This window comes from Furipterus horrens, unplaced genomic scaffold, assembly GCF_987537825.1.
Source record: "Furipterus horrens unplaced genomic scaffold, mFurHor1.1.pri manual_scaffold_1, whole genome shotgun sequence".
Classification (NCBI taxonomy): Eukaryota; Metazoa; Chordata; class Mammalia; order Chiroptera; family Furipteridae; genus Furipterus; species Furipterus horrens.
Window position 1 is genome coordinate 104,213,827 of NW_028327171.1, and position 24,679 is coordinate 104,238,505.

At 45.2% G+C, this 24,679-nt stretch overlaps 1 protein-coding gene and 1 long non-coding RNA gene across 3 annotated transcripts in view; both read right to left on the reverse strand.

Annotated features, from left to right (window-relative positions):
- Positions 1–786: 786 nt before the first annotated feature.
- On the reverse strand, positions 787–8,039 carry LOC150021607 (uncharacterized). 2 transcript variants are annotated; one of them, XR_016508960.1, is made up of 3 exons: positions 7,953–8,039; positions 7,229–7,582; positions 787–971 (listed from the first exon to the last, which is right to left on the reverse strand). It is a non-coding gene; the product is annotated as an uncharacterized LOC150021607 (long non-coding RNA). The 2 variants fall into 2 exon arrangements; XR_016508989.1 differs by having other exon boundaries at positions 7,229–7,651.
- Positions 8,040–12,437: 4,398 nt separating this feature from the next.
- Positions 12,438–24,679, reverse strand: part of GPR156 (G protein-coupled receptor 156) — a 63,226-nt gene continuing 50,984 nt past the window's right edge. Inside the window, exons 8-9 of the mRNA XM_090277082.1 lie at positions 20,824–20,982; positions 12,438–16,693 (exon numbers count right to left, since the gene is read on the reverse strand). Of these exons, the coding sequence (XP_090133208.1) occupies positions 15,353–16,693; positions 20,824–20,982 (1,500 nt within the window). The 3' untranslated portion in view covers positions 12,438–15,352. The remainder of the gene's footprint in view (positions 16,694–20,823; positions 20,983–24,679) is intronic.

Below are 24,679 nucleotides of genomic sequence, written 5' to 3' on the forward strand. Positions count from 1 at the left end.
GTCTAGGCATGGTGACTCAGGCTGGTGCTGCTCCAAGTCTGAGCGAGAGACCTTCTTTCTTTGAGCACCCTTTCCAAAGGGGCGCTTTTCACCTTGTGTGTTATTAAAAGCTCAAAGCTCTAGGTTAAGCATCCAGGCCTGAAGAAAAAGGTCCTAGAAAGACCCTCAGCTACTTTTAGCTTGGACTCAGTTCTCATATTTGGGTAAGGTACAGTTCTCTCTCTTTTTGTATTTGGTAAAATATAAATAACATAAATCTACCATTTAAACCATTTTCAAGTATAAAGTTCAGATGCTTGTGCAACCATCACCACGATCCATCTTCAGAACTTTTCAACATCCTAGACTGAAACCCTGTATCCATTAAATAACAACTTCCTATTCCCCTTCCCCTCCAACCCTGGTAAACTATTCTACTTTCTGTCACTATGTATTTTACTTTTCTAGATATGTCATATAAATGGAATCATGTAATATTTGTCCTTTTGTGTTTTTTAAAGGAAAAAAATTATATATTATATATTTACTCTACTGACTATTTGGATATGCATGCACACATTGTGTAAAAGTAGGTATAGAATTCTATGTTATAGCTCTATTTATAGATTAGATAATTAAAAAATAAATGATCAAATTAAACCTAAAAAGCCACAAAATCCTATATAATTAAATTTAATGTGAGAGATGACACTTCGCTAAAAACAGACAAACAAACAAAAAACCCAATGATGTTTAATAATTGAAAGAGTTTTGGTTCTACTTCTATATTTAATTTTTTGTCTCCGTTTGACTTGAATCATTGTAATGCAGAGAAAACTTTGCATAAGGCACAGAAAATATTACTAGTAACATCAAAGCTTCTTTTGATAGTACAGGATAATCAGATCACATACTTAACCATAACGATGCCAGCAAACAATTCTTAAAGACCCCTGTGACCAGGTCCTCTTGAATCCAGCATGCTTCCAAAACTGTTCCAAAAACAAACAAACCCACAAACAAAAACTGTTCCAATGATCTATTGCTGTGAAACAAGCCATCTCCAAATTAGTGGCTTAAAATATTAGCATTTATTTTGCTCAAAAATCTATGATTTGGCCAGGGGTTGGTGGGGACAGCTTGTCTCTGCTTCACTAGGACTTAACTGGAGGTGGCTTGAAGACTGAGGGCTGAGCTCATCTAATGCATAGGTCAGTAAATTTTTTCTGTGAAAGACCGGTTAGTAAATTATTTTTGCCTTTGTAGACCAGATGATTTCTGTTGAAACTACTAAAACTCTCCCTTGTAGTGCAAAAGAAACCACAGACAAATAAATAGGCACAGTCATATTCCAATAAAACTTTATTTATAAAAACAGGCAATAGGTCATATCTGACCCACAGGTCAAAATCTGCCACCCTTGATTTAAAAGCTTGTTCACTCACCTGTCTAACAGTTGACAATAGCTCCTGACTGTATCTTCCAGCAAGAATATCTTCTTGTGGCTTATCCATGGAGCCTGAGCTTTTTTTACAACATAGAGTTATGTTCCAAGGGCAAGTGTTCAGAGAGAAAGAGCGAGGAAGAAGCTCTGTCTTTTCTTATGACCTAGACTGAAAAGTCATGCGGCATCATTTCTACCACATTCTCTTAGTACAATAGAAGCAGTTGCAAAGGCCCGCTGTGGTTGAAGGGGAGGAAATACAGGCTCTATCTCTTGATAAGATAGTGACAAGGTTCTGGAAGAGCATGTAGCACCAGGACTATTGCTGAGCCCATTTTGTACAATAAAATCTTGCATATTTACCATCTGCCACGTGATGATTCAGTCCTCTCACTACTTTTTCCATTCAAACCATTTCAAAATCTTCACTTATACAGCAGGGCTTAATGTCATTTGAGCTTTATTTATTTCAAAAACATTCACAAACACAACCTTTGGGGCTGAAAGTTCATGGAGCATTCTAAAACAGTCACCCAGATAATTCAGAACAAGCTAAGAATTATTTTTTATATTATCATAAAAAGTAAAAAGCCAAACTTCAAACAAACAAACAAAAAACCTCAGAGATCTTGCAGTTCTCTGAAAATATTTTATGTATTTGAGAAAATTCCTCCCAGCCCTTACACGGTCCAGGCCAAATCCCTAGAGTGAAAGTCAAAGTCTTATAATCAGAAGTTGTGTATATTTGCTGCAAGAGTCCTTTCCCCAGAGCTCCCTCGGGAAGTCGTAGTTCAAGGGTTTGGTCTTGCCATTATGTGTCTTTCCCTCAGAGACACCGCAAACAGATCCTAATTGTTTTTCTCCATTTTCAGCTGCATTAATGGCTCTTCAGCAGCTCTTCACAACAGTGTGACAAAGGTTCTCTTCTTTCTTTTTTTTAATTTCTTTTTTTTATTGTTGTTCTATTACAGTTGTCCAAATTCTTCCCCCATTGCTCTCTACTGCCCTGCCCCCCACCCCAAGTCAATCCTCACCCTGCCGTTCATGTCCATGGGTCCTCTATACTTGTTTCTTGACTAAACCCTTCCCTTCTTTCCCCGCTTCTCCTCCTCCCCCCTGATCACTGTTAGTCTGTTCCTCTGGTTCTATTTTGCTTGTTTGTTTGTTTTGTTCTTTCTCTATGAATGTCTGGAGTTCTGGTTGACATGGCTTAGCTTTGCGGATCACCTTCCAAAAATCTTTCTTAGGATTTTTCTTGGTGTCCAACCTGGAGGATATCTGATGCCAGCTGCCAGTTGGTAGAAGAGAAAGCATGAAAACTCCTCCCTGCTTAACAATCTGGCTTCTCTTTCTTGATTACCTGAACAAATAGATCTTAGAATGCTGCCCACTGTGACAAAGCCTTGCTGAGACCTTCATTCAATACTTTTAGTGATGAAAGAAGAGATGGTAAGCATGTCTTCACATATAAAATACCCTCATTCAGAAAATCTGTGATGGTTGAATTAAGATACCATATCTAAAATCTTTAGGGGACAATGCAAGCACATAGTAGACCTCAGTGAGTCAAAACATGTCAGGCAGAATTATGGTAATAGCCCGTCCCTCCACACCCATTTTGTCTTATTATTGTGTTGGGTGTTGAGCTTCTCACAGTTGGTCCAGGGACAGAGGGCAAAGGGGTCAATTGATATGGGGCTTTGGAGACCTTTACTGCGCAGCTGGAAGAGAAACACCAGCTAATCCTGAAGGTGGGGAGACACTTGGTTAAAAGCTATTTTGTTGTTTCCATTGCATTTGGTAACTGACAAGCTGAGCTATGAGCCTTCCTTTTCTCCTATACATCGTCTGTCTTAAGATGCTTTTCCTCTTTCCTGCTGTTCATTCTCCTACTGAGAGCCAAACCTCTCTATGACTCATGCAGTTGCTGTAGAGATAGTTCTGATGTCAGGAGCAGAGGCCATTGGTTTGACAGGAGGAAAGCAATGACTATTCAGAAACAAGTCTCCTCTCATCATGCAAATACTTCTAATTAAGAAATGCAGAGACAGATTCTGTGCCATTGAAACATAATTTCTTTTGATTCAGAGAGTTCCAGGAACTCCTGCAGGCTATCAAGATTTGATTTTCTGGGTTAAACAGCTTTACCCTGAGGTTTCTTGAACAAAAGTGAATTTCATTTTTTCCATGGGCCAGGTGTGGGCCTAGTGGCTGAGAGATAGGTGTGATCAACAGAGTTCCTGCCCTCAAGGAGTTCACAATTGAGTAAAATAATCTTTAAGTGGTTATTAACCCTGACCATTATATGGATCCTGACTGTTTTTTTAAAGGTAAAAACTTTGTTTGGACGCTGTTATGGATTGAATTACATTTCTCCAAAACCCATATGTTGAAGTCCTAGTTCCCTATTTGGAGATAGGGCCTTTACAGAGGGAATTAAGTTAAAGTAAGGTCATTAGGGTGCACACCAGGGAGAGAGGCCTGGAACAGATCCTTCCCTCACAGCGCTAAGAAGGAATCACTACTCCTAATACCTCGATGTTAGACTTCCAGTCTCCAGAACTGTGAGACAATAAATGTTGTTTAAGCTATCCAGTCTATGGTACTTTGATACAACAGCCCTAGCAAACTAATATAGGCACACAGTAGTCTCCGTCTACTCTTGTACAATCTTGTGGGAAAAACTTTGGGTTGATATAAATGTTTGCATAGTTTGGACTTCTGATCAAAATGGAAGATTAGGTTAACACTGTGCTTACCTTCTCCCAACCATATCAAAATTACAACTAAACTACAGAACAACCATTATTTAGAAATGACTGAAGTCTAGCTGAATAGAAGTGCTATAACTAAGGATACACAGACAAAGCCACATTAAGACTGGTAGGAGGGCAGAAACTTGGAACAGGCTGGCCCCATACCCATGTATGGCAGGTCCCCCCCAGAGTTCCCCAGCTCAGAGTCCCAGTTTGAGGAAGAAAAGTACTCATAACTTTTGGCTGTGAAAACCAGCAAGAATGATGGCTGAGTGAGACAGAGCTGCTGAAATCCTAGGTGTTCCTCTTAAAAGACCCATGCACAAACTTAGTTGCTAAAGACTCACTTGTCCTGAGCTCCAGCACTGGAGCAGCAGCTCAAAAAGTGTGAGGGACATATAGGGAAGAAATGAATGGTCTGGCTTCAGGGAAAAGGCTGGAGAAGCAGATTTCTCCCAGACAGAAATGCTGGCAGAAGCCATTGTTTCTTTGCTGAGCCTTTCCACTGCAAGCATAGGTGGGCACCACATCTGAGTCTCCATGAACCTGGCTAACACTGTTCACCTCTTCCTGATGATTCCTTGAGACCCTGCCTTAGCCAACTTGTGGGCCCACCCAAGCCACTTTCAGTAGTTTTATACAAGTGTTCTGTCTTGGCTTGTGCTACAGACTTTCCTAAAATTTTCAAAGATTCACAAACACCAAGCAAGCAGTTTCATGCCTTGGTGTGCCCCATACCTTTGCTAAGCAGCCACAAGATTGGCATTGTGTCATCCACCCTTGGTTTGCAGCTTAGCTTCTTTAAGGCAACTCCAAGCCCATCCCCAGTGGCAACATCTGCAGATCACTTTGTAGCTCATACCAAGTTGTCTCAGGCAGGGTATAGGAAGCAGCTGAACTTGGCCAACATACCTGATGGCCAGCTTCAGACCACACCAGAACACCATCCAACCACTTCCACAAATGACACACCCAAAGAGCAGACTTGAAGGCACCAGAGAGTTGCTAAATCGAATCTTGCCCTGTGGGGCCAGCCCCTACACAATAGCTCCTTTGCTATAGTCATGGCCAGTCCTCATAGGCAGTTAGCCTGAGGCTCAATCTCTCCCACAGATGTGCCAAAAGCAATCAAGGTTCAACTACAACAAGAGAGCGCATACAACCCACACAAGGGACACACCTGGATCACTCACACAGGAGACTACACCACTGAGCCTCACAGGATACCTGCTACATAAGGCTACTCTACCAAGACTAGGAGATGTAGTAGCTCTACCCAATACATAGAAATAAACACAGGAAGGCAGCCAGAATGAGGAGACAAAGCAACATGTCCCAAATGAAAGACCAGGACAAAACTCCAGAAAAACAACTCAACAAAATAGAGACAAGCAATTAACCAGATGCAGAGTTCAAAACATTGCTTATAAGGATCTCAATGAAGTCTGTGAGAACTTTACCAGAGAATCGAAAACATAAAAAAAGTGATATAAACATAAAAAAGAACCAGTCAGAAATGAAGAATACAATAACTGAAATGAAGATACATTAGAGCAAATCGACAGTAGATTAGATGAAGCAGAGAATCGAATCAGCAATTTGGAAGCAAATGTAGCAGAGTACACCCAATCAGAACAGGAAAAAATAAAACAAAACAAAAAACAAAAGAGGGGGATAGTTTAGGAGGCCTCTGGGACATCAAGTGCACCAATAGTTACATCATAGGGGTGCCAGAAGAGAGAGAGCATGAAATTGAAAACCTAAATATCCATTGATAGACAAATGGATAAGAAGAAATACATATATATAATGGAATATTCCTTAGCATTAAGAAGAATGAAATCTTGCCATCTGCAACAACATGGATGGACCTAGAGGGTATTATGCTAAGTGAAATAAGTCAGACAAAGACAAATACCATATGATTTCACTTATACGTGGCATCTAAAAAAAACAAAACAGAAACAAACTCATAGATACAGAGAACATTTTGATGATTGCCAGGTGGAAGGGGATTTGGGGGAATAAATGAAAAATGGGAAGGGATTAAGGTGTGCACATTGCCAGCTATAAAAACAGTCATGGGGATGTAAAGTACAGCACAGGGAATATAGTCAATAACATTGTAATAACTGTGTGATGTCAGATGGGTACTAGACTTATTGAGGTGGTCACTATGTAAGTTACATAAATGTCTAATCACTATGTGTTACACCTGAAACTAATATAATAGTGTATATCAACTGTAATTAAATATTTTAAAAATTAAAAAATATATTTGCATGGTTTGCATTTACTAGATATTTGAAAATTTTATTTATTTTTTCATTGCCCATCTCCTTACCCTGGTTTATTTATTTTTACCTATGCTTACCACAGTCTGAGGAATTATTTTATCTTTTGCTTACTATTTCGCTATTTCTCTACTAGCTTCATGTTAGATGCAAAATGAATACTTGTTGAATAAAAATTTTTCCTCCCTTGTTCCCTTACCTTTCTCCCTTCATTTAATATTTAAGCCCTTCTTATGTCTATTGTGCACATAGCATTCCATGCTCATCCCTGTCAGAACATAAAAAGGTTCAAAGAATGGCTCTTTGGAGTTCGTGATTTCAGGAGAGATAAAGCATGTCCATGTGAGGGGCTGCATTCCACTACAGTAGTGTGTGAGTGTGTGTTGAACAGGGGTTAGTTCATGACTGCTGCAGAGGAAAGGCACAGGAGGCAGAGGGTGTGCAGGAAAGGCTCACAGAAGAGGAGAAACCCGCACTTCAGATGAAAGAAGGGAACAGGAGAGGGGATAGGAAAATACAGAATGTTCATAATCCACTTGCCTTTCCTAATGCCTGGGGGTCTGTATTTAGGAAGGAGTGGGACTTCTCCAGGCTAGGGGTTGGGCAAAGCTAGGGGATGGAGGTAATGGACAGAGGCCAGAAGATTCATTCTGGCATCCCAGGAGGTCAGAGCAAAGCCCAAGTGTCCTCAACTCTTGTTGCATATTGAAATCACCTTGGAAACCCTAGAAAAAATTCTTATACCAGGACCTTACCTTCATCTGGGATGTCCTGGAAACTGTGGGCAGGGCTTCAGAGGGAAGACATTCTCTTAGGATGTGGATTGACAGCAATGGCTTCTGGCTGCAAGACTCAGTCCTCTCTGACTCAGTCATGAGACTCCTGTAGTTCCAGAGTGATGGAGATAACTACTGGAAATAAGACATCTGGCCACATTCCACTGGTATGACCTCCTTTTCCTGAGTGTAAAAGTGCCTACTTGTGACATTAGAAGAATGTGTTGACAGATGGTATCCTGTTTCCAATTCTCTACTGTATTTTATGGTGGGAGCAGTAGCAATAACAGCAGAACTAACCTGGTTTCCCTCTTCTCAGGACCATTCAGCTTCCTGTAGGGGTTCATAGACAGGAACTGTTACCAAAGAGCAAGTTGGGGTCCTGCTGCCCGCTGCCACCCTCTAGGCAAAATTTCAGAGGCAAAGGTTTGGTGTTAAAGGAAAGGAGTCTATTCAAAAGATTCACAATTTTGGAATAACAGCTTTCCACATGCATTAGTCACTTAAGTCTATCAATTAAGGCTAAACTCTTAATACCTGGGTTCTCCTATCATTGCCTCTCTTAGTTTTTACTTATCTTATTTCTATAGGGTTAGTTTACAAACTAAAACAACATAGATACAACAGTTACACAAGTTTGGAAGAACAGCAGGCTTCTGCCTCAGAGCTCATCCCCTCTAGAACACCCAGAGAATAAACCTACCAGGCTAGCCCAGTCCTAGGCTGTATCTGGAGTTCCTTCCATCTAAAATACTGTCTACAGGCAGCTGCAGCACTATCATTCAAGCATCCTCGAGGAAGAAGAGAGAGCCCGAGAGCCAGAGTCAGCCAATGCAGGAGTCAAAGAGCCCAAGCCAACGGAAGAGCCAGCCCTCTGCTTATTTCCATTGGCTCTGGAGGCATTCATTTTCTCAGGCATTCAGTTTCTCAGCCAGTCCATCTTAGACTGCTTACAGTTGCCTCGACAAACTCCTCCTATGGCCCCTCCTACTGCTCCCCAGTGATCTGATGAGATCTCTCTGTATCAGAACCATTCAGAGAAGCAGGTTTTGTCATTGCCAATTTTTATTTGTTTGTTTTGAAGATGTTGAGGAAATTGGGTCCAGAGCTTTAAGGACTTACTCTTTGGGTCCTGTTAGCTTAATTTCTTCTAGCATTATTTGTAGGGCCCTATCATAATGCTGGCATATAGTGAACTCTCAATTAATGAGACAGCTGAGATCCTCTGAAATGCTAAACTTTAAGTACAGTCTGAAAGAAAAATACTGCCAAATTTCTTTTTATTTGCTCAAGATACTCTTGGTACAAACAGAGAGGTAGGAGCAAAGAGAGAGTTGGCCAGTCCTCAAAATAAAGCTAGAAATGTTGATTAAAATCTACGAGGCATCACGAGCCGTGTAAGATATCGTGAAAATGTGACGATAACAACGACTCTTGTCCTCCAGTCACTGATAATCTGGTTGTAGAGGCAAAAAATGAACATGTGAAAAGTTAACAACAAAGGACTTATATATAGCGACCCAAGACAACAATAACATTGTTGTCAGGGAGGCATTTCAGGAACATATGATTTCTTGCTTAATAAATTATGAGTCCAGTTGGAAATGGTCAGAAGAAAGAGAGGCCACTTCAGGCTGGGGTCGTTAGAATGAAGGAGGGGCTGGTGTGAGCAAAAGGGTAGAGCTTGTCGAGGTTCCGAGCAAGCCACCCCAAGATGCGCCTCAGTGATACGCAGATTACTTTGAATTAAAGGCAACTTTAGCTTCAGGCTCAAGGGAAACTTCTGCCCCGCCCTTCAATTACCTAGAAGAACTTGAATTTGTGGCCTCGCCTATAAAAAGCTATTATCAGAGATAACTTCTTTTGACCTCTCTATAGGACAGGGTAAATTTCTATTTACTGTACTAAATGTCTGTTCCTCTTATCATCCGGCAACAACCCTTTGAAGCCCCCAAGATGTATTACTTCATCCCTAGTTCAGGATGTCTCATACCTGCATCCCCCTCTCTATCTCCGAACTTCTCATGCATGTGTGGTTCCCATACACATGTATTAAATTTGGTTATTTACTCTTGCTAATCTGTCTCGTTATTAGAGAGATTATTATTAGCCAAAAATCTTTGAGGTTAGAGGAAAGTTTGTTCCTCTCCAAGCCTGAGGTAGACTCAGGTACACTCTGGTAACAGACAGTAAACCCATTTGGCAGGAGCAAGGTGAAGAGTGTTAGGTAAGCTGAGAATGGGGGAAGGTGGAGCTCCATAATGAAGGGCCTTGAACCCCACACCAAGATGAGATTTCATCCTGCAGAAAGGAAGTGGGAGGAATAAGGGTTTTAAGCAAAGTAGAGATTTGCGTTGAAGGGATTCTATGGCCCTCCCCTTATACCAGCAGAAGATCTGTGGGCTGTTTTTTATCCTCATGGGGTCTTCTGGGACCCTTGCCCAGCGTCATGTTTTCATGCCATTTAAAGGGCATAATACTTGAGAAAACACTTTGAGCTTGGGAGACTGATCGTGGTCTTTTTAAACAAGGGACTTGCTTGTTTTCAGTATCACATGTATTTGGCATTGAACTTCCTGAAGTGGGTGGGAGTGACCAGGTAGCTTTAGAAGGCTCCCTTCCAGCCTCTAGGAAGCTGTTCAATGACTCAGCAGTGGCAGGTTTTGCAAAGGCTTACAGAACCAGATCAGCTTGCTTTTCCTAAGGAGGCCTCCGTGTCCTAAGAAAACCTCAGCCTGGGCCCCTGCCCTGCTGGGTTAAAATTCCTTCTGTCTTCTGGTAGCATGCCTGTAGCACATGCTCTGGAACCAGCACTGGGGAGTCTAAAAAGGGCTTTGGAATCAAGTCAGATTTCAGTTCAAACTCTGGCTCTGTCTCTAACCAGCTGTGTGATCTCAGGCAAGGTACCTAACCTCTCCCTGTTACAATTTCCTCATCTTAAAACTGAAATACTAACCACCACATTGCAGGGTGGTTATAAGTATTAAATGAAGCAAATATTAAGTGGCATGTAGTAGTTACCCATGTATTTTTCTATTACAGAGTGTATAATAGTTCTACAAAGGAAATTAGTTGTGTCTCTTAGCTCCATTCTAAAAAATTCAGATCTCCTGACTTTCCATCTGCGCCTCTCCTTCTAGGCCAGCCCTAATGTCCAAGTCTTGCAGGTGGGTGTGCTCCCTGCAGTAAGTGAGCCTGATCTTAGAGGAGGTGCAAGGAAAAAATTCCATTGTCCAAGAAGTGGGTTGAACTAATCCTCATGTTTCCAGATCTATTTAGAAGACCCTTTCCTTCAGAATCAATTGAAGACAAAGAGGGGAGTTTTGGTATAAAGCAAGAAAACATAAAGAGGATTTCTAAATATAAATCTGTGTTTCCTGAACAACTACATAAGACAAACACATCATATTTACCATGTGTCGGGCATAGTTCAGACTGCTTTACAAGTATTAATTTACTTAACCCTCATAGCAACCTTATGAGGTAAGTATTACTGTCCTAGTTTACAGCTGGGTAAACTAAGCCGCAAAGAGGTTATGCAACTTGCTGAAAATCACCCAGACACATGGGTGATTTTAAGTGCAGGCATTTCAGTCGGGGTAGAAAATTATTGTACAAAAATGAGTGGCAAAGAGAGCCCATCTAAAATTCCCTCTTTTGACAAAGGGTTTAGGTATTATGACAAATGATGGAAACTTAGGTGTATCAACAACACTGCTGTCTGTGATGAGCTACCTAAGCCTGTGTCCCAGGTGACTTCTATTATGAGTTGCCTCACAAAGGTCCCTCTTGAGACAATTCTAGGTAGGCCACTCTTCTCTTCGTTGTTTATTTCTTTTGACAAGTATCTGCTGAACATCAGCCATGGGCCAGACACAGTGCTGGGGACACCAAGGTCATCATAACAAGTGTGGGCTCAAGAAGCTCACAGTCGAGCGGGGAAAGTGGAGACATGAATCAACAGTCGCATACAGATTGAAAACAGAGCTCTGCCTTTCTTCACAGAAGCGAGCCTCCCCTTGTCTCAACTCACAACCAGAGCCAGCACCATCATTTGCGAAAGAGGCAACTGCCACAGTCTGCCCACCGACAGAGCTAAGCGGGCCTCCTCCTTCCCTACAGCTCCCTTGTCTCTTTTTGTTCTTTGGACTTCTTGTCTTCCTTTACTTCTTTTTTCCTGTCATTTTGCTTTTCTCTTAGTCACCTGGAAACATTTCAAGGGCCTCTCCCAAGCACTTAATCTCTGAGCCTATGGATCTTGCTAGTGTATTTAAACACCCAAAGGTCTGTCAAAGAATGAAAAAGCTTGGGAGACATTGACACAGATCTTGTCAAACTCCTATCAGGTTATTTCTTCTTGTGACACTGGCATTTCCTGTCTCTTGTGACCTCAATAGTGAACTGAACATCCCAAGATGTTCCCCTATTCAAATGCAGTTTGGCTGGGGACGCTAAGATCAGGAACATCTGGGGAGAGAGATCAGAGTATGTACCAGAGATGAGGAAAAGCAGTCTGAGGACAAAGAGTAGCTTCTCTCCGGCCTCAAGCCCCTTAAGTGGCAGCTCTGCATTAGACCTCTGGTAACAAAGCCCAGGAGGTGGCACTGGGAAAGTGTAGCAGCCAGAAGGAACAGAGAAACTGCTTTGTTTGAGGCTTCCAAGAAAGGGGACTCAGGAAGGTGATGATGATAAAGATTAGAATAGACTGTTCCCTTGCTAATAATGCTTGTTAGTTACAAGCCAGTGAAGAAAGCATCTTTAAGAGAAAATCTTTATCACAATACCTTTCTTGCTCCTCTTCCATTAACGGCATCATTCTACACCATCTTTCCCTAAGAGACTTAAAGTATTGTCATTTTCAGAATTCAGTTACTTCTGGGCAATGTTGTTTCTTGCTCTTAACTCATTGGAAGGCAGTGAAACCAGATGGCTCTGCCTTCCTTTCTGCTGCTTTTCTAGAACAGGTTCTTTTCCTTTGTTTTGTTCATTTATCTGCTCAGAAGTCCATCCATCAAACAATTTATCAGGCTTATCCCTTGTACAAAGTTCACTGATGTCTACTCTAGAGGATCCAAAAATGCAGAAGAAACACTCAATGCTTTCAGGAACTTGAAATCTGTGGAGAAGATACATTTAAGTATACCAAAATAAATACAGACACAGAAGAGATTTTGTGGAATTTGCATTGACTATTCTTTTTACTACTTTAGACATAACATGGTTCTTTAAAAGCATGGCTCCTACATCTGATGCTTTCCGCCCCTCCTCTGTCAGCTCCAGGAAGGACAGGTTGATCATTTAAGGAAAGACAATTTGGGCAGCAGCCAGAGAACAGGGACCCACTTCGGAATCAGGATGGACACCTCCGACTCCAAGGTTTCAATCAGCAGGGCAGCATGTGCTTGAGTCAGAATCACACCTGTCTTCTGCAGGACCTCAGAACCAGGAGAAACATGCAGAGCCCAGAGGACAGTAGCAGAGGCGATGGTTACTTCTCCACAGTTCCTTTGCAGAAGTTACTGCCCTTTCTTCAAGAGCATAACAATCAAGAGCATGCCAAAAGTCACTGCATACTCCTCCCTTTGAGAATTTCATCACTGGTTTAGCTGGTCTTGGGTAAAAAAATCTAGGGAAGGAGGTGATGAGGAGTCAGGGTGGGGTGGTGCAAAGTAACTAATGGATTGGAAACAGTATTTTGGGGCAGGCAGCTATGGAGTTTGGCACATTGTTCTTGAACCAAATGACTGGGAAGATGGGGATATACTCTTCATCTTTCCAACCAAGTCTATCAAGGGTTACAAAGTCATTCCAGGGAAAATAGAAAACAGAAGCCTCTATATAACTGAGTTTGAAACACGGGTCCCCAGACTGTTGTGGTCAGTCAATTTTATTTAGGACTGCTCAGGAAAGTCTGAAGAGAGAATGCATGGTCCCCCTGAGTCTTGAAGAATGAGTAATTCACAAGGTATGCAAAAAAGGAAAAGGAATTCTAGATAGAAGAGGAATGGCGATACAGGAGGGCTGGGCTGGTGGACAGAGGAGCAGAGAGAATGAGAAGGGTAGAAAGATGGCCAGTTGTGGAGCCTGCATGGTTCACATTCATGAACAGTAGGCAGCTAGTGGTGACATACAGGGAGGGAAGGAGCTGGAGGTGCTGAAGCCCAACCACAGGACTCCCCATGGGTGGGAAGAGTCCAGGGTCTCTAGAGTTTCCTCTAGGCACCGGGCCAGGTGTTTCTGTCACAAATGAAGTGTGTATACTTGGAGCCCAGGGTAATCCAGTGGCAACTCTCAGGGCTGCTGGGTGACCACTCTCTGTGCCTCTACACTCCAGCCCGAGACCACAATTTCTGAAGCGACTTGCCGTGGGAGCTGTTTCTCTTTTATTAAGACAGCAAACAAACAGCACAAACAGACACTAAAAGCCCACACACAGAATAAATTATGACACTTGTATCTAAAAGTAGATGACAGAAGCTGTGCCACCAGGAGGGCCTCCCAACCCAGTGTCTGGAGATTCATGAGTGTCGGCAGCCCACATGAGTTCATGATACATCTTCTGTGGGACATTTAGGGCCAAATGCCCTGCTCCGGGCATATCTAATGAGGCTTCAACTCCTGCACACGAACAGGTACACACAGGGATGGGGGCAGATAAAGGCCTCTAAACACAACCAGCTCAGCAACAAGCAAAGTGGTCCCATCTGTGCTTTTCCTGTGGCTCTGGCAGCAGATGATTTCCTGGGCCTCATCCTTCACCAAGTCCCTGGCGCCCTTGGGAGGTGCAGGTGGCCCTGAGGCAGTGGGGGCTGCTTCCCAAGGAGGAACCCAGTTTGTTGGGGCAGGTGTCCTGGATTCCAGGGTGAGCACATCTCAGCTTTCCTACGCATCCCTTGCTGTATTGCCTGGCCTGCCAAAACGAACCCTGCTTGCCACTCCCAGAAGAATGAGCGAAGAGCTGTGTCCCCAGGAAAGTCTACCAACTTGGAGTTCCATGAGCTGTGCCAAGTCCTACACCAGCCACTCTCCAGCCACGTGACGTTGTGAAAGTTACCTCAGTTCTCAAAACCTCGTTTGCCCCATCTGTAAAAACGGGAGTGAGAGGGTCTACTTCCCAGGGTGATCGTAAGGAATTACTGAAATTTGATACTGCCAAGTACTGTGCCAAACTCAAAGTAAATTATCAAAACCTGTTTGCTTTCCTTCCTTGTTGTCCCCCATTTCTTCCTTTCTACAGCCCCATTTTCTATTTCCAGGTTTATGTATCCATTGATGGTCATGTAACCTCAATGGCACCAAAAGCACCTCTTGACCAACAACAGGGCCTCCCCTACCACAGCAGAGATTGCCAGTGTGTGCTTCCCCCAGGCCAAAACTGCACCACTGGCAGAGTCAAAGGGATGGACTCAGGGCCATCCAAGCCCTGGAGCGAGATTTGGGCAACCAGAGACCTGACTGTGTCAGGAATGACAACGAGGTGCCATAATGGTGGAGAAACATGAGCACCAAATAGTGCTGTAGAGGCAGCTGTAAGCCGAGTCTTGTCAGAGCTGGAACCTAGTGGGTGGTGCTGTTTATAGCCTTTAGCAGAAACAAAACCGCGCCACCTGCCAAGAATGGGACACCAGGATGTAGGAAAACTTATCTTTGTAGTAGGTCTGTCAACGAAAGGCCAGTTTGATGGGTCATAGTCCAGCACTCTGTTTCTGCAGAAAATTTCCCTCCATCTCCCCATCTGTCTGTCTACCAGCCACCCATCTGGTATATATTGAGTGTTGTAGAATACAGGCTGACCAGGACAGAAAAGCGTCTGTGCTTATTTAGCACCTTTTATCCAAAGAGTAACTTTTATGGTTACTCAACTAGAGTCTTTTACAGGAATGCTGTGAGGTAGTAACAAGAGAGGAAATAACCCTTCTTTATAGATCAAGAAGAGCTCAAGGTAACATAGTACCCCAGTGAGCATAGGTAGAACACAGTGAGGGCTGGTCAAATGCAGGGTGCTGGGGTGTTCCCTGAAGGCCACACCTGGCCTTCCTCCTGCAGGCCTCCGTATGGCTTGTCCTGGGCTGAACTCTACATCCAGAGCTGCTCTGCTGTGTCTCATACGAGTGTGGGTTTCAAGTCATCTTTGAAGTTCACGACAGGCTTTGAGCGGGCCCACAGCTTTTCCCAGGAAGCCAGCCCCCGACCATGCTCAGGGTTGGTGTCTGACGAGCCACTGTCACTTGAATCAGAGGAACTCTGGAAGCAAATTTCACAGTAGGGCCGGTGGCAGTGGCAAAAGAAGTCGTCTGAGCTGCTGGACTCAGTGTCAAGGTAGCGGCATGGAGAGGAAAGAGAGGGATGGCCTGGGGATCCCAGGGACTGCAGCTGTTGCTGCTCGGGCAGATCTGGTGAGGCTCCGGACAGGAGTGGGCCAGCGGGACCCTGTGCCCGGCCAGAACCAGAAGGCCGGTGAGGAAAGGTGGCACGGCTCCTTCCAGCCTCCTGGGGCTCTGGCTGGCATTGCCTGCTGCCCTCCGGGGTGCCTGGCTTGCCTTGAGGATCTGAGAGTAGTGAGGGCTTTTTGGAAGAGGGTACCCTCAAATCAGCAATTTGGGGGTCCAAGCAGAGGCTATCCCTGTTCTGCACATTTAACCTACTTTTTGTACCAGATACGATCTTATTTGCCCGATGCCCCACATGCGAGGATACGGGGCCCGGAAGGTGGGAGCGCACCCGCTGCGCCGCCCGCCTTCTCCTTACCATGTACGGGCTAAAGCCCAGCTCCTTCGGGAGGGGCACCTTCGGGGGGCTGTGGGCAGCACTGCTCTTCCAGGGCTGCTGGGGACAAGACAGGGAAGAGGGCAGGGGAGCCTCAGGGCCCAGGCCCAGATCTTGTAAGACTTCCTGAAGCTTCTCCCTGATCACGGAATTGACCCTTGACAGCCTCTTTTGGGGCTCCCCTGAGTTCTCCAGCTGGCCCTGTCTCCTGGGAGCCGAGCCTTTTTCACTCGGTTTGAGACTGTGGTGGGGGGCCATGGGTACCTGGTCTCTTCTTTCTGCACCCTGGCTTTGCTCAGGCTGTGGCTTCTCACTGTGGTCCAAACTTAAATGATCAGAAAAGTCTTTCAAGTCAAAGATCTCCTTCTGCCCTGGGGAGGAGCCAGAGTCCTTCCCCGGGCCCCCGAGGCTTTGGGCACTGGAGGAGGGCACCGAGGTCATCTGGGAGTCATGGGCAGCCGCGCCGGTGTCACTCTGAGAGGCAGAGAGGCATTCCACATGCCTTTGGGTTGCCAGGCCACCCACGGGGGCTGCGGCTTGGCTGTCCTGGCTGTGGGAAGAGGCAGGTAGCGCTGCCCACTCTGGGGGGTCATAGGTACACTCAGATGACATCAGCCTCACTAGCTTCTCTTTGGCGTTGTTTACTTGTTCCTGCAGACTTTCAATCACAGCATTTTTCTGTAAGATAAAAGCAAAGCCATCAACAAAAGATGCCACTGAGGGTTTCCTTGCCATCTCCCATGGGAGAGAGAGTGTGGCAGCAGGGCACCTTGGTTTAAATCCCAGTTCCTCTGTGTATTAGCTGGTGGTCTTAGGCTCTGAGGAGGTACCTCCACAAACTGAAAACATTTGGTGCACACAAGGTGCTCAGTGCAATAGCTGACACATGGTGCTCAATAAAGGTTAACCATGATTTACTGTCGTAGGGTCTTCATCTCCCCACTGTCCCCACTTCGTGGCATCGTCTGTGAGACAGGAGGTTGGAGGAGACACAGCTGGCTCCTTGCTGGCTGCTGCACACCCTTCTCAGAACAGGGAGGGAAGGGTTGCTCTGCAGGACACAGGTCTGAAAAATGGCCTAACTCTGGCTTATCACACTTTTGCAAAATACAGATGAATTTGAAGCACATCTCAAGGGGATGATTGAATGGGGAAACGAGTATTTTGCCTCTTGCTAAATAGAATAGAAAATGGAAAAACAGAGAGAAGGGTGGAGATTCCTGGGCCAAAGAGATAAGGCTGGAGCCAAGAGGGGCCAATGAGAATCACAGATTGGTGTTATCAGCTGCCTTGGCTGGACCCTGGGGTGGAAGGTGAAAGCTGCCAGGTGGCACTGGCCGTTACCGGTGTCTCCTACAGAAGGGCAGGCATCAGAATTGTTGCAGGAGCTTTTTTTTTTTTTTTTTTTTAAATAGGATTGTTGGGCCTAACTCTCTGATAGCTTGATCCAACATATCTAGAATGGAGCCCAGAAGATGAATGAGGCTGGGCCATTCTGCCATTGAGCTGCCTACCTGTTGCGTGGCTATTAGTTGATACACAGGCTGTGCTCAGGAGGCCTGGCAAGTGCGAGCTGCAGAGGTGTGTCCATCCTAACTGAGATCACAGGCATGACGTAGGGGTAGGGCACCGGTGGCAGGTGTGCCCTGAGCGTCCTCTGGTGGAACAGCAGCTGCTTCCCTAACTCGGGCCTGCACCTGTCCGCCTTCTGAAATTTCTGAGGACCAAAGGCAATGGAGCGGCGAAAAGACCATCACGGGGAACTGATGGTCTTGGGGCAGGCAGTGGGATCGAGGGTTTGGAGAAGGTGATCACACAAGCAGTGCGCTCTAGGAGCTGCCTGTCCGCACACCACAATGCTGCCTTTGTTGCCGTCCTCTTTAGCAGCTGAGGATGAGCATTTGGACATCCACTTACTATGCCCTGGGATAAAAGGATGGTTCCCTTTTTTAGGAATCCTGGTACAAGTTACCAATGCACCAAACCTGTGGTGTCTTCTCAAGTTGAGATGGGAGAGTTGACAAGAAGTGACCCTTTCAGAAAACAGTACCTAAGTACACTAGCCCAGCAACAGTCTCTGGCAGCAACTCCGAGGCAGATCTACTGCTCCCTACTTATAAGCGGAAAAGTGATTTCTCCAATATTGGCTGTCCCAGTTACACCCCGGTTTAGTCTACTTCTTTGGTCATCAGGAGAGAGTCCCAGGCCTGTGAGAAACCGGTGAGTAAGGGACTGGCAGCTGAGCGCCTGCCTGCTGCTCTCTCTGCCTCATTGGCACAGCAATAAGGCCTGGGCGTTGCCAGGGAGATGCAGATGACTCAAGGACTCCCCAGGAGCAGAGGGAATGGGGAACTGCGACATTCATCCGGGCTCTTCATGATACCTGATAGCTCTTTGAGCATCTCATGGGCAGATTGTGCTGGCTGCCCAGGAGGGACCTCCAACCCTCTTCCTCCTCAGCAGCCCTTCGTCATGAAGCCCACCCTGCACATAGTCAGACTGCCTTCAGGAGGCCTCTGCTGACTCACAGAGTTAGGAGAAAGCCACCAACTGATGACAGCTACCCAGCAAGTACACTCTGAGTGCTATCTGAGTTGGGAAGAATACTCCTCTCCCAGCAGACAAAACAACTGAAATTAGCTGGTCATGGACCTTTCAGAGAAAAAGTCAGACTCTGTTTTCACCAGGGCTGCATACTAATTAGACGTGTGGTGTGAGCCACTGCCACCGTGAGACCAAAATCTGACCTACCATGCAGCTACATTTAAATGACCTTATTATTACTTTTGGCACATCTGGGGAAGCAAAATATCCACAGATATGTTTCATAAGGTACAGGCCATGAGGGGAAATGGAATCACTCTCTTGTTGCTGTGGATCAAGAAAGAAAAGTAATATGTGGGTTTCCTCTGCTGTGGAGTGTGGAAGGGAAGGTTCTTCAAGTCCTGGGAAAGTTCTACCTGCAGGCCTTCACACAGCCTGGGAAGTCAGTGATGGGTGTTGCCCTGAACGGCCCCTGGGGAGCCCCTGGTCACAGAGGCAAAGGAGGCAAGAATGAGAAGATGGACTCCCCAGATCATGGGAAAGTGAGAGGAGGACAAGATAAGGGTGGCTGAGGGGCTGCATCAGAGGGAAGCTGGAGTCAGAGGCTGCAGCCAAGAAGCTGGGCTCAGGGTGTGCGCACATACGGAGGCAGCAGAGGTGCTGTACTGTGCACCAGGCAAGGCCAGAGCTGAGGATTTAGATACTGGAACCTCTCTAGGTCTGCTCCAGGGCCCTGGGATGGCTGCCGGTTCTCAGGCCTTTTCTGGGAAAGATGTACCAGGTGTAGCGTATTGGGGCAAGGCCAGCTTTTTACTGCCTATACATCTGTTCCCTATTAGGACCTTTCCTCTGCAGACTCGAGGCATCTTTTTGGATAGAGTGATTCAGTCACTGCGTGGGAAATGGGGTGGTTAGTGTGGCAGAAGTACAAAAAGCACGTCATAAATTACCATAAGGCTAAAGAGTCAGGCTACTTGGCTCTTCCAACATTAGCTGATTGTGAATGAAAACCATCCTGGCCGTTCTCGCCAAGTTTCTGGCCTTCTGTTGAGTTGGAAAAAAAAATTGCTTCTTTGAAGACTTCACAGAGTATCAAAGAAAACACTGCTCCCTTGCTGGGTGGGGAGAAATCTGGCTTTGAAATAAGGTCCTGAATGCTTCATAAATAGTACAGAAATAGAGAAGAAGATTGACTCTTAAAAGGTCCAGACTGAGGGTGTGGCATGGGAGCCTGGAGGGGTACAGACAGTGAGTGCAGGGTCGGCTAATCCTTCACCTCACAGCCCTCTCACACAGGAACCAGTGAGAGCCACATGGCAGTCCAGTCACAGGAAAACAGTTTCCCGAACAGCACCTGTTCAGGTGTGCTCTGTACTGAAAAAATAAAATAAAATAAAATAAAAAGGACTATAATTTAGTGTGAAAATACTAATTCTTCTGGCCCCTGTGCCTCCTTTCTGAGGCAGGGCAGTCACAAGTTTTTCCACGTGCTTTCTCCAAGCCCACACCACAGTGTCCAGTTCTGGGAGGGGTGCCAACTCGGCCCAAGAAAGAAGGGCTGGGGGCTCCTCGGCCCCCCCTTGGTGCTACTATGATATTCAGAGAACCTATTCATCCCTCCTCTCCATCTTCAGGCATGTATTGACTCTGGGTTGGTGGGATGATTGAGATCTCCAGTTAGAACCCGGAAATACAGTAAAGAGGGACCCTATAAGATCTTGTAAATGAGGGCACTACTCTGTGTAATGAAAGAATGTATCATACAGAAGCAGCTAGCGTCCACTGCCACTCAGGGCCTTTACAATGCTGTTCCTGTTTGGAAGGCTTTTCCTTGCACTCTTTTCTGGCCAGTTTGTACTTAACCTTCAGCTCTCAGCTCACATGCTTTTCTGATAGCTCTAAATTAGGTTCCCTTGTCCTTACCACCCATTTTTCTGTCTCACCACCCTGATTTTTTTCCTTCATTATTCTACTGACCAATATCTATTTCCTCCATTAGACTGTGAGCTCCATGAGGGTGGGGGCTATGTCTGTCTTATTCATCGGCACTTAGTACAATGCCGGGCATACATCTGTTCAATGAACAATAAAGTAGGTGAGGTCAGCAATGGGAGAGTCCCTGGGAAAATGTCGAGGTTTTGCCTGCTGCTAAGGAAAGTGGGGGAACTGGAGGAGAAGAAACAATATTAGCAATGTTGACAACTGGGGGCCACCGATGCCTGACTGGAGTTCTTTACAGAGAATCTACCAGGGGTCTCACTTACTTCTGTGAGGAGTCTTTCCATGGAGGTTTTCTCTCCTCTGGCATGGCAATTCTGTTCTTCGCCATACTGGGTATGGCAGCTCTTGCCGGGAGTGCTGAAATATTTGGCCATGCCTCTGATTGTTTGGTTTTCCTCTTCAAATGCCTTCCATTGCTTTAGCTGTTAAATAAAAGAACACATGTTATTTATTTAATTACACACCCAGAAATGCATTCTTTCACTCTTTCTCGAAAACACTAAGGAATGACAGTGACACACAAACGCACAAACTGTTCTCTCCTCAGAATGTACTTTACTCTGGAAAGCTCAGGGACAGTAATGACAGAAGGCATAGAGAATGCTAAGGTTGTAGAGTTTTAAAATGCCAAAGGAAGATGGCAAGTAGATGAAATAGAACAATCTTAGCTTGACCCACCCATTGCTGAACTGGTCAAAGAAAACCAGACTGAAGTATACTCCTGGGGCCATATTCTAAAGCCAGAGTTTATGAGCTCTAACAGGATTTAAGCAATCTAAACACCGTCTGCTTCAAGTGAAACTGTTTCTAGTTATATATAGCTGTTCTTAATTATCCTCATTTGTTGAGTAATGGTGTGCTTACAGCGATTGAAAGCCCAGTTCCTTGCCGGAGGACTTCTGACCCTAATCAGTAATTGAGGCTCAGAGGGAAAACCGTAAATGACAATAAAAATCAGTAAAAATGATAGAACATTAGGTCTATGATCTGACCATCTTTTTTTCTTGACAAATGAGGAAAAACTCGGGAGTGTAACTAATCTAGGCGCACGCAGCCGGTGAGCAGCAGAGCCGCAGCTGGAACCACGGCTCCGCGCTGCGCTGCATGACCGCAACGCAGCTGACAAAGACGGACATTGTTAGCCGCGGGGCCCTCAGGAAAAGTGTTCCAGGAGGTAGTGGTTTTGAGAAACAGTCTGTGGATGCATTGGCTAATTCAGTTGAACAGGGATGGAACTGACCAAAGAACGTTTGCAAACGGGGGCCATCCTTCTGAGTCTTTGGGACACTCTCTGTACCTGGTGATGCCAGTAATGTGGATGCCAGTGGAGGCCACGGTGCTGGAGGCTCCGGTTTTTCCCTTAGGAATTCTCGTAACTAAGAGTCCTAGAGGTGTACACTGGGCACTCTGGCACCCCAGGAACAATGCTGGTGACTGTGGGGAGCCTCATGGGATCCTGGGGCTCCTTTATTCACTCATCAAACATTTATTAACTCCGAGGTAGGATTCTAAATCCTTCCATCAGTTTCCATACCACTTCTCACTCAAGTGCTCCTGGGTCCTCTGTTGACTCAGCAGGAGTCCCTCACGATATCAGGAGTCTGTGTGATCTGTGCTGGGTCAGGCCAGTAACCTCCCCCGCAGATGCCCTTCTCCAAAGCCTAGGGTGCTGGGAGTTCACCACCCTACTCAGGTGCTACTGGAGCCTGGCACCACTGGGTCACTATATGGTCTTGAGTGGATGAAGCAGATGCCCAGGATTGTTCTCTCAGTGTTGACCCTAGCAGTGTCACCATATCTTGGCCCCCTCTCAGGCCCCCTCATTTCCTTGGCAGTTCGGCTTTTCCTCTCTCCCCCAGCACTCTAGGTCCGAGCCCTCTGCAGGGCTGCAGAAGGGAGTGCTCACATTGATGTAAGGGCACTTCAGGCCTTTGGGTCTGTCTCACCTTAAGCAGGCCAGGTGGAGCCAGGGTGACCCTTGACAAAAGCTCCCTCCTTCATAGTTCCCCATCTTTGAAGATGCTGGTCCTTCAGACACGACCCTTTGGGGTTTCTGAAATATGCAATAAATGACCCTCAGGTCACAATTTCAGGACCTCTCTGTGACCATTCCTTCAGAAGGACAGGCACATTTCTTGGTTTTCCAGCCTCTGGGCCCTGTGGTGTGGTAGGCTTAATAATAGCCCCCCAAAGGTGTTCCTCTCCTAATCCCTGAAACTTGTGAATATGTTACCTTACATGGCAAAGGGGACTTTGTAAATGTGCTCAAGTTAAGGATTTTGAGGTGGGGAGATTATCTTGGACTATGCTGGTGGGCCCAATGGAATCATGAGTCCTTGTGAGAGGGAGGCTGGAAGATCAGAGTCAGAAAAAGGGAAGTGACAACAGAAATAGAGTCAGAAAGAGAGACGGCACACTGCTGGCACTAAAGATAGAGGAAGAAGTCATGAGTCAAAGAATGCTGGTGGCCTCTAGAAGCTGAGAAAGGCATGGAAAAAGAATTTCCATGCAGACCTACTGACACCTTGATTTTAGCCAAATGAGACCCATTTCATATCTCTTTCAGAACTATATAAGATAATATATTTGAATCGTTTTAAGCCACTAACTTTATGTTAATTTGTTATAGCAGCAACAGGAGACTAATACAGTGGGATTAAAGCTCAAGTCTTTAACCAGACCTACTAGGGCCTTGAGAAGTTCATCTCTTAACCTTCTGCCACTCTCCCCGTCTTTCAATTTGTGCTTCAAAAAGTACAGATTTGTGGTGCTTCAAACATAGCCTGTTCTCTCTCACACCTCCCTGCCTCTTGTCTCCCATCTTAATGCCCTCCCCCAATCTGCTCAGTGAACTCTTGCTTCTCCTACAAGACTGGGCCCATTTTCTGAAAAGGAGTCATGGAGTTTCTAGACAGGCTAGGGCACCCCTTCATCAGCATTGTATAATATGCCTTTCTCAAACACGTAAGACATGTATTATAGTTCCTTTCATGTCTGTTCCCAACTACACCTAGACATGGGGCCATGTGTTGAACTGCATGCTCCCAGCAGTTACTAAATGAATGGATGAATAAATGAACAAATGAAGAAAGTTTTCCTTTTAAAAAACCCACCTATCTAGTAGGGTCACTGAGACATAGACAGATAACTCTCAGGCAGGGTGGAACATCCTAAGTACTTACATGAAACCCTTTGGGGGGTTAGAGGAGAAAACAATGTCCTAATCTCAGGACCCATCTGCCTCTCAGAAGTGGAGGGAGGAAAGGAGAAGGTGTGTGTGGGGATGGTTCACATTCAGGTTACCATCAACAAAAGTAGAGGCTGGCTCATTGCTGGTGATGACCTCAGTGTATGGCATAAACACTCAGGCATTTCCTGAGGGCCCGTGTAGAGTGAATGCTACTTGGTCCACTCACTCTTCATCCATTTCACTCAGCTCTCTATCGCCACCTAGCAGCCCTTGAGCTATCTGTGCCTCTGTTTTCATAACCCCCTCCCACGCAGCCCAGTCTGCAGGCTCAATGACAAAATAGAAGTATCCTCTCCCTGCTCTCTTGCCTCTTGGTAGAGCTCTCCTCAGATTCTCTTCCAAATTCGCTCAGCTGTTTTTCTCTCCTGCGAATACACAGTGTAGCTCTCACAGGAAGAACTCTTTCTTTTACCAAAGGCAACTGAGCCAGAGGGCAAAGTAAACTCAAGGATGCACAAAAACCAGACAAACCTTATACTTAGTTTTAGATTTTTAAAAGAATTTACTTCCTAAATTTAAAATACAATGGATTAAAAAATATATATTTTTAAAGTTTTAGAGCATGGTTCATTCAAGAGGAGAAAAGGCATGAGAGAGAAAACAGATGAGGAAAGACAGAGTTAGAGAAAGGAAGCTCAAGGCAGCTAGAAGGAAAACTGGGGAACAGTGTCCATCCATCCTGTTCCTGTATCCCATAATCCTACTTCCACTCTCACTTAAATATGTACATATTTTTAATCCTCATCCAAGGATATGTTTATTGATTTTAGAAAGAGAGGAAAGAAGAGAGAGAGGGAGAAACATTGATTGGTTCCTTCTCATTCCCACCACAACCAGGAATTGAACCCACAACCTAGGTATGTACCCTG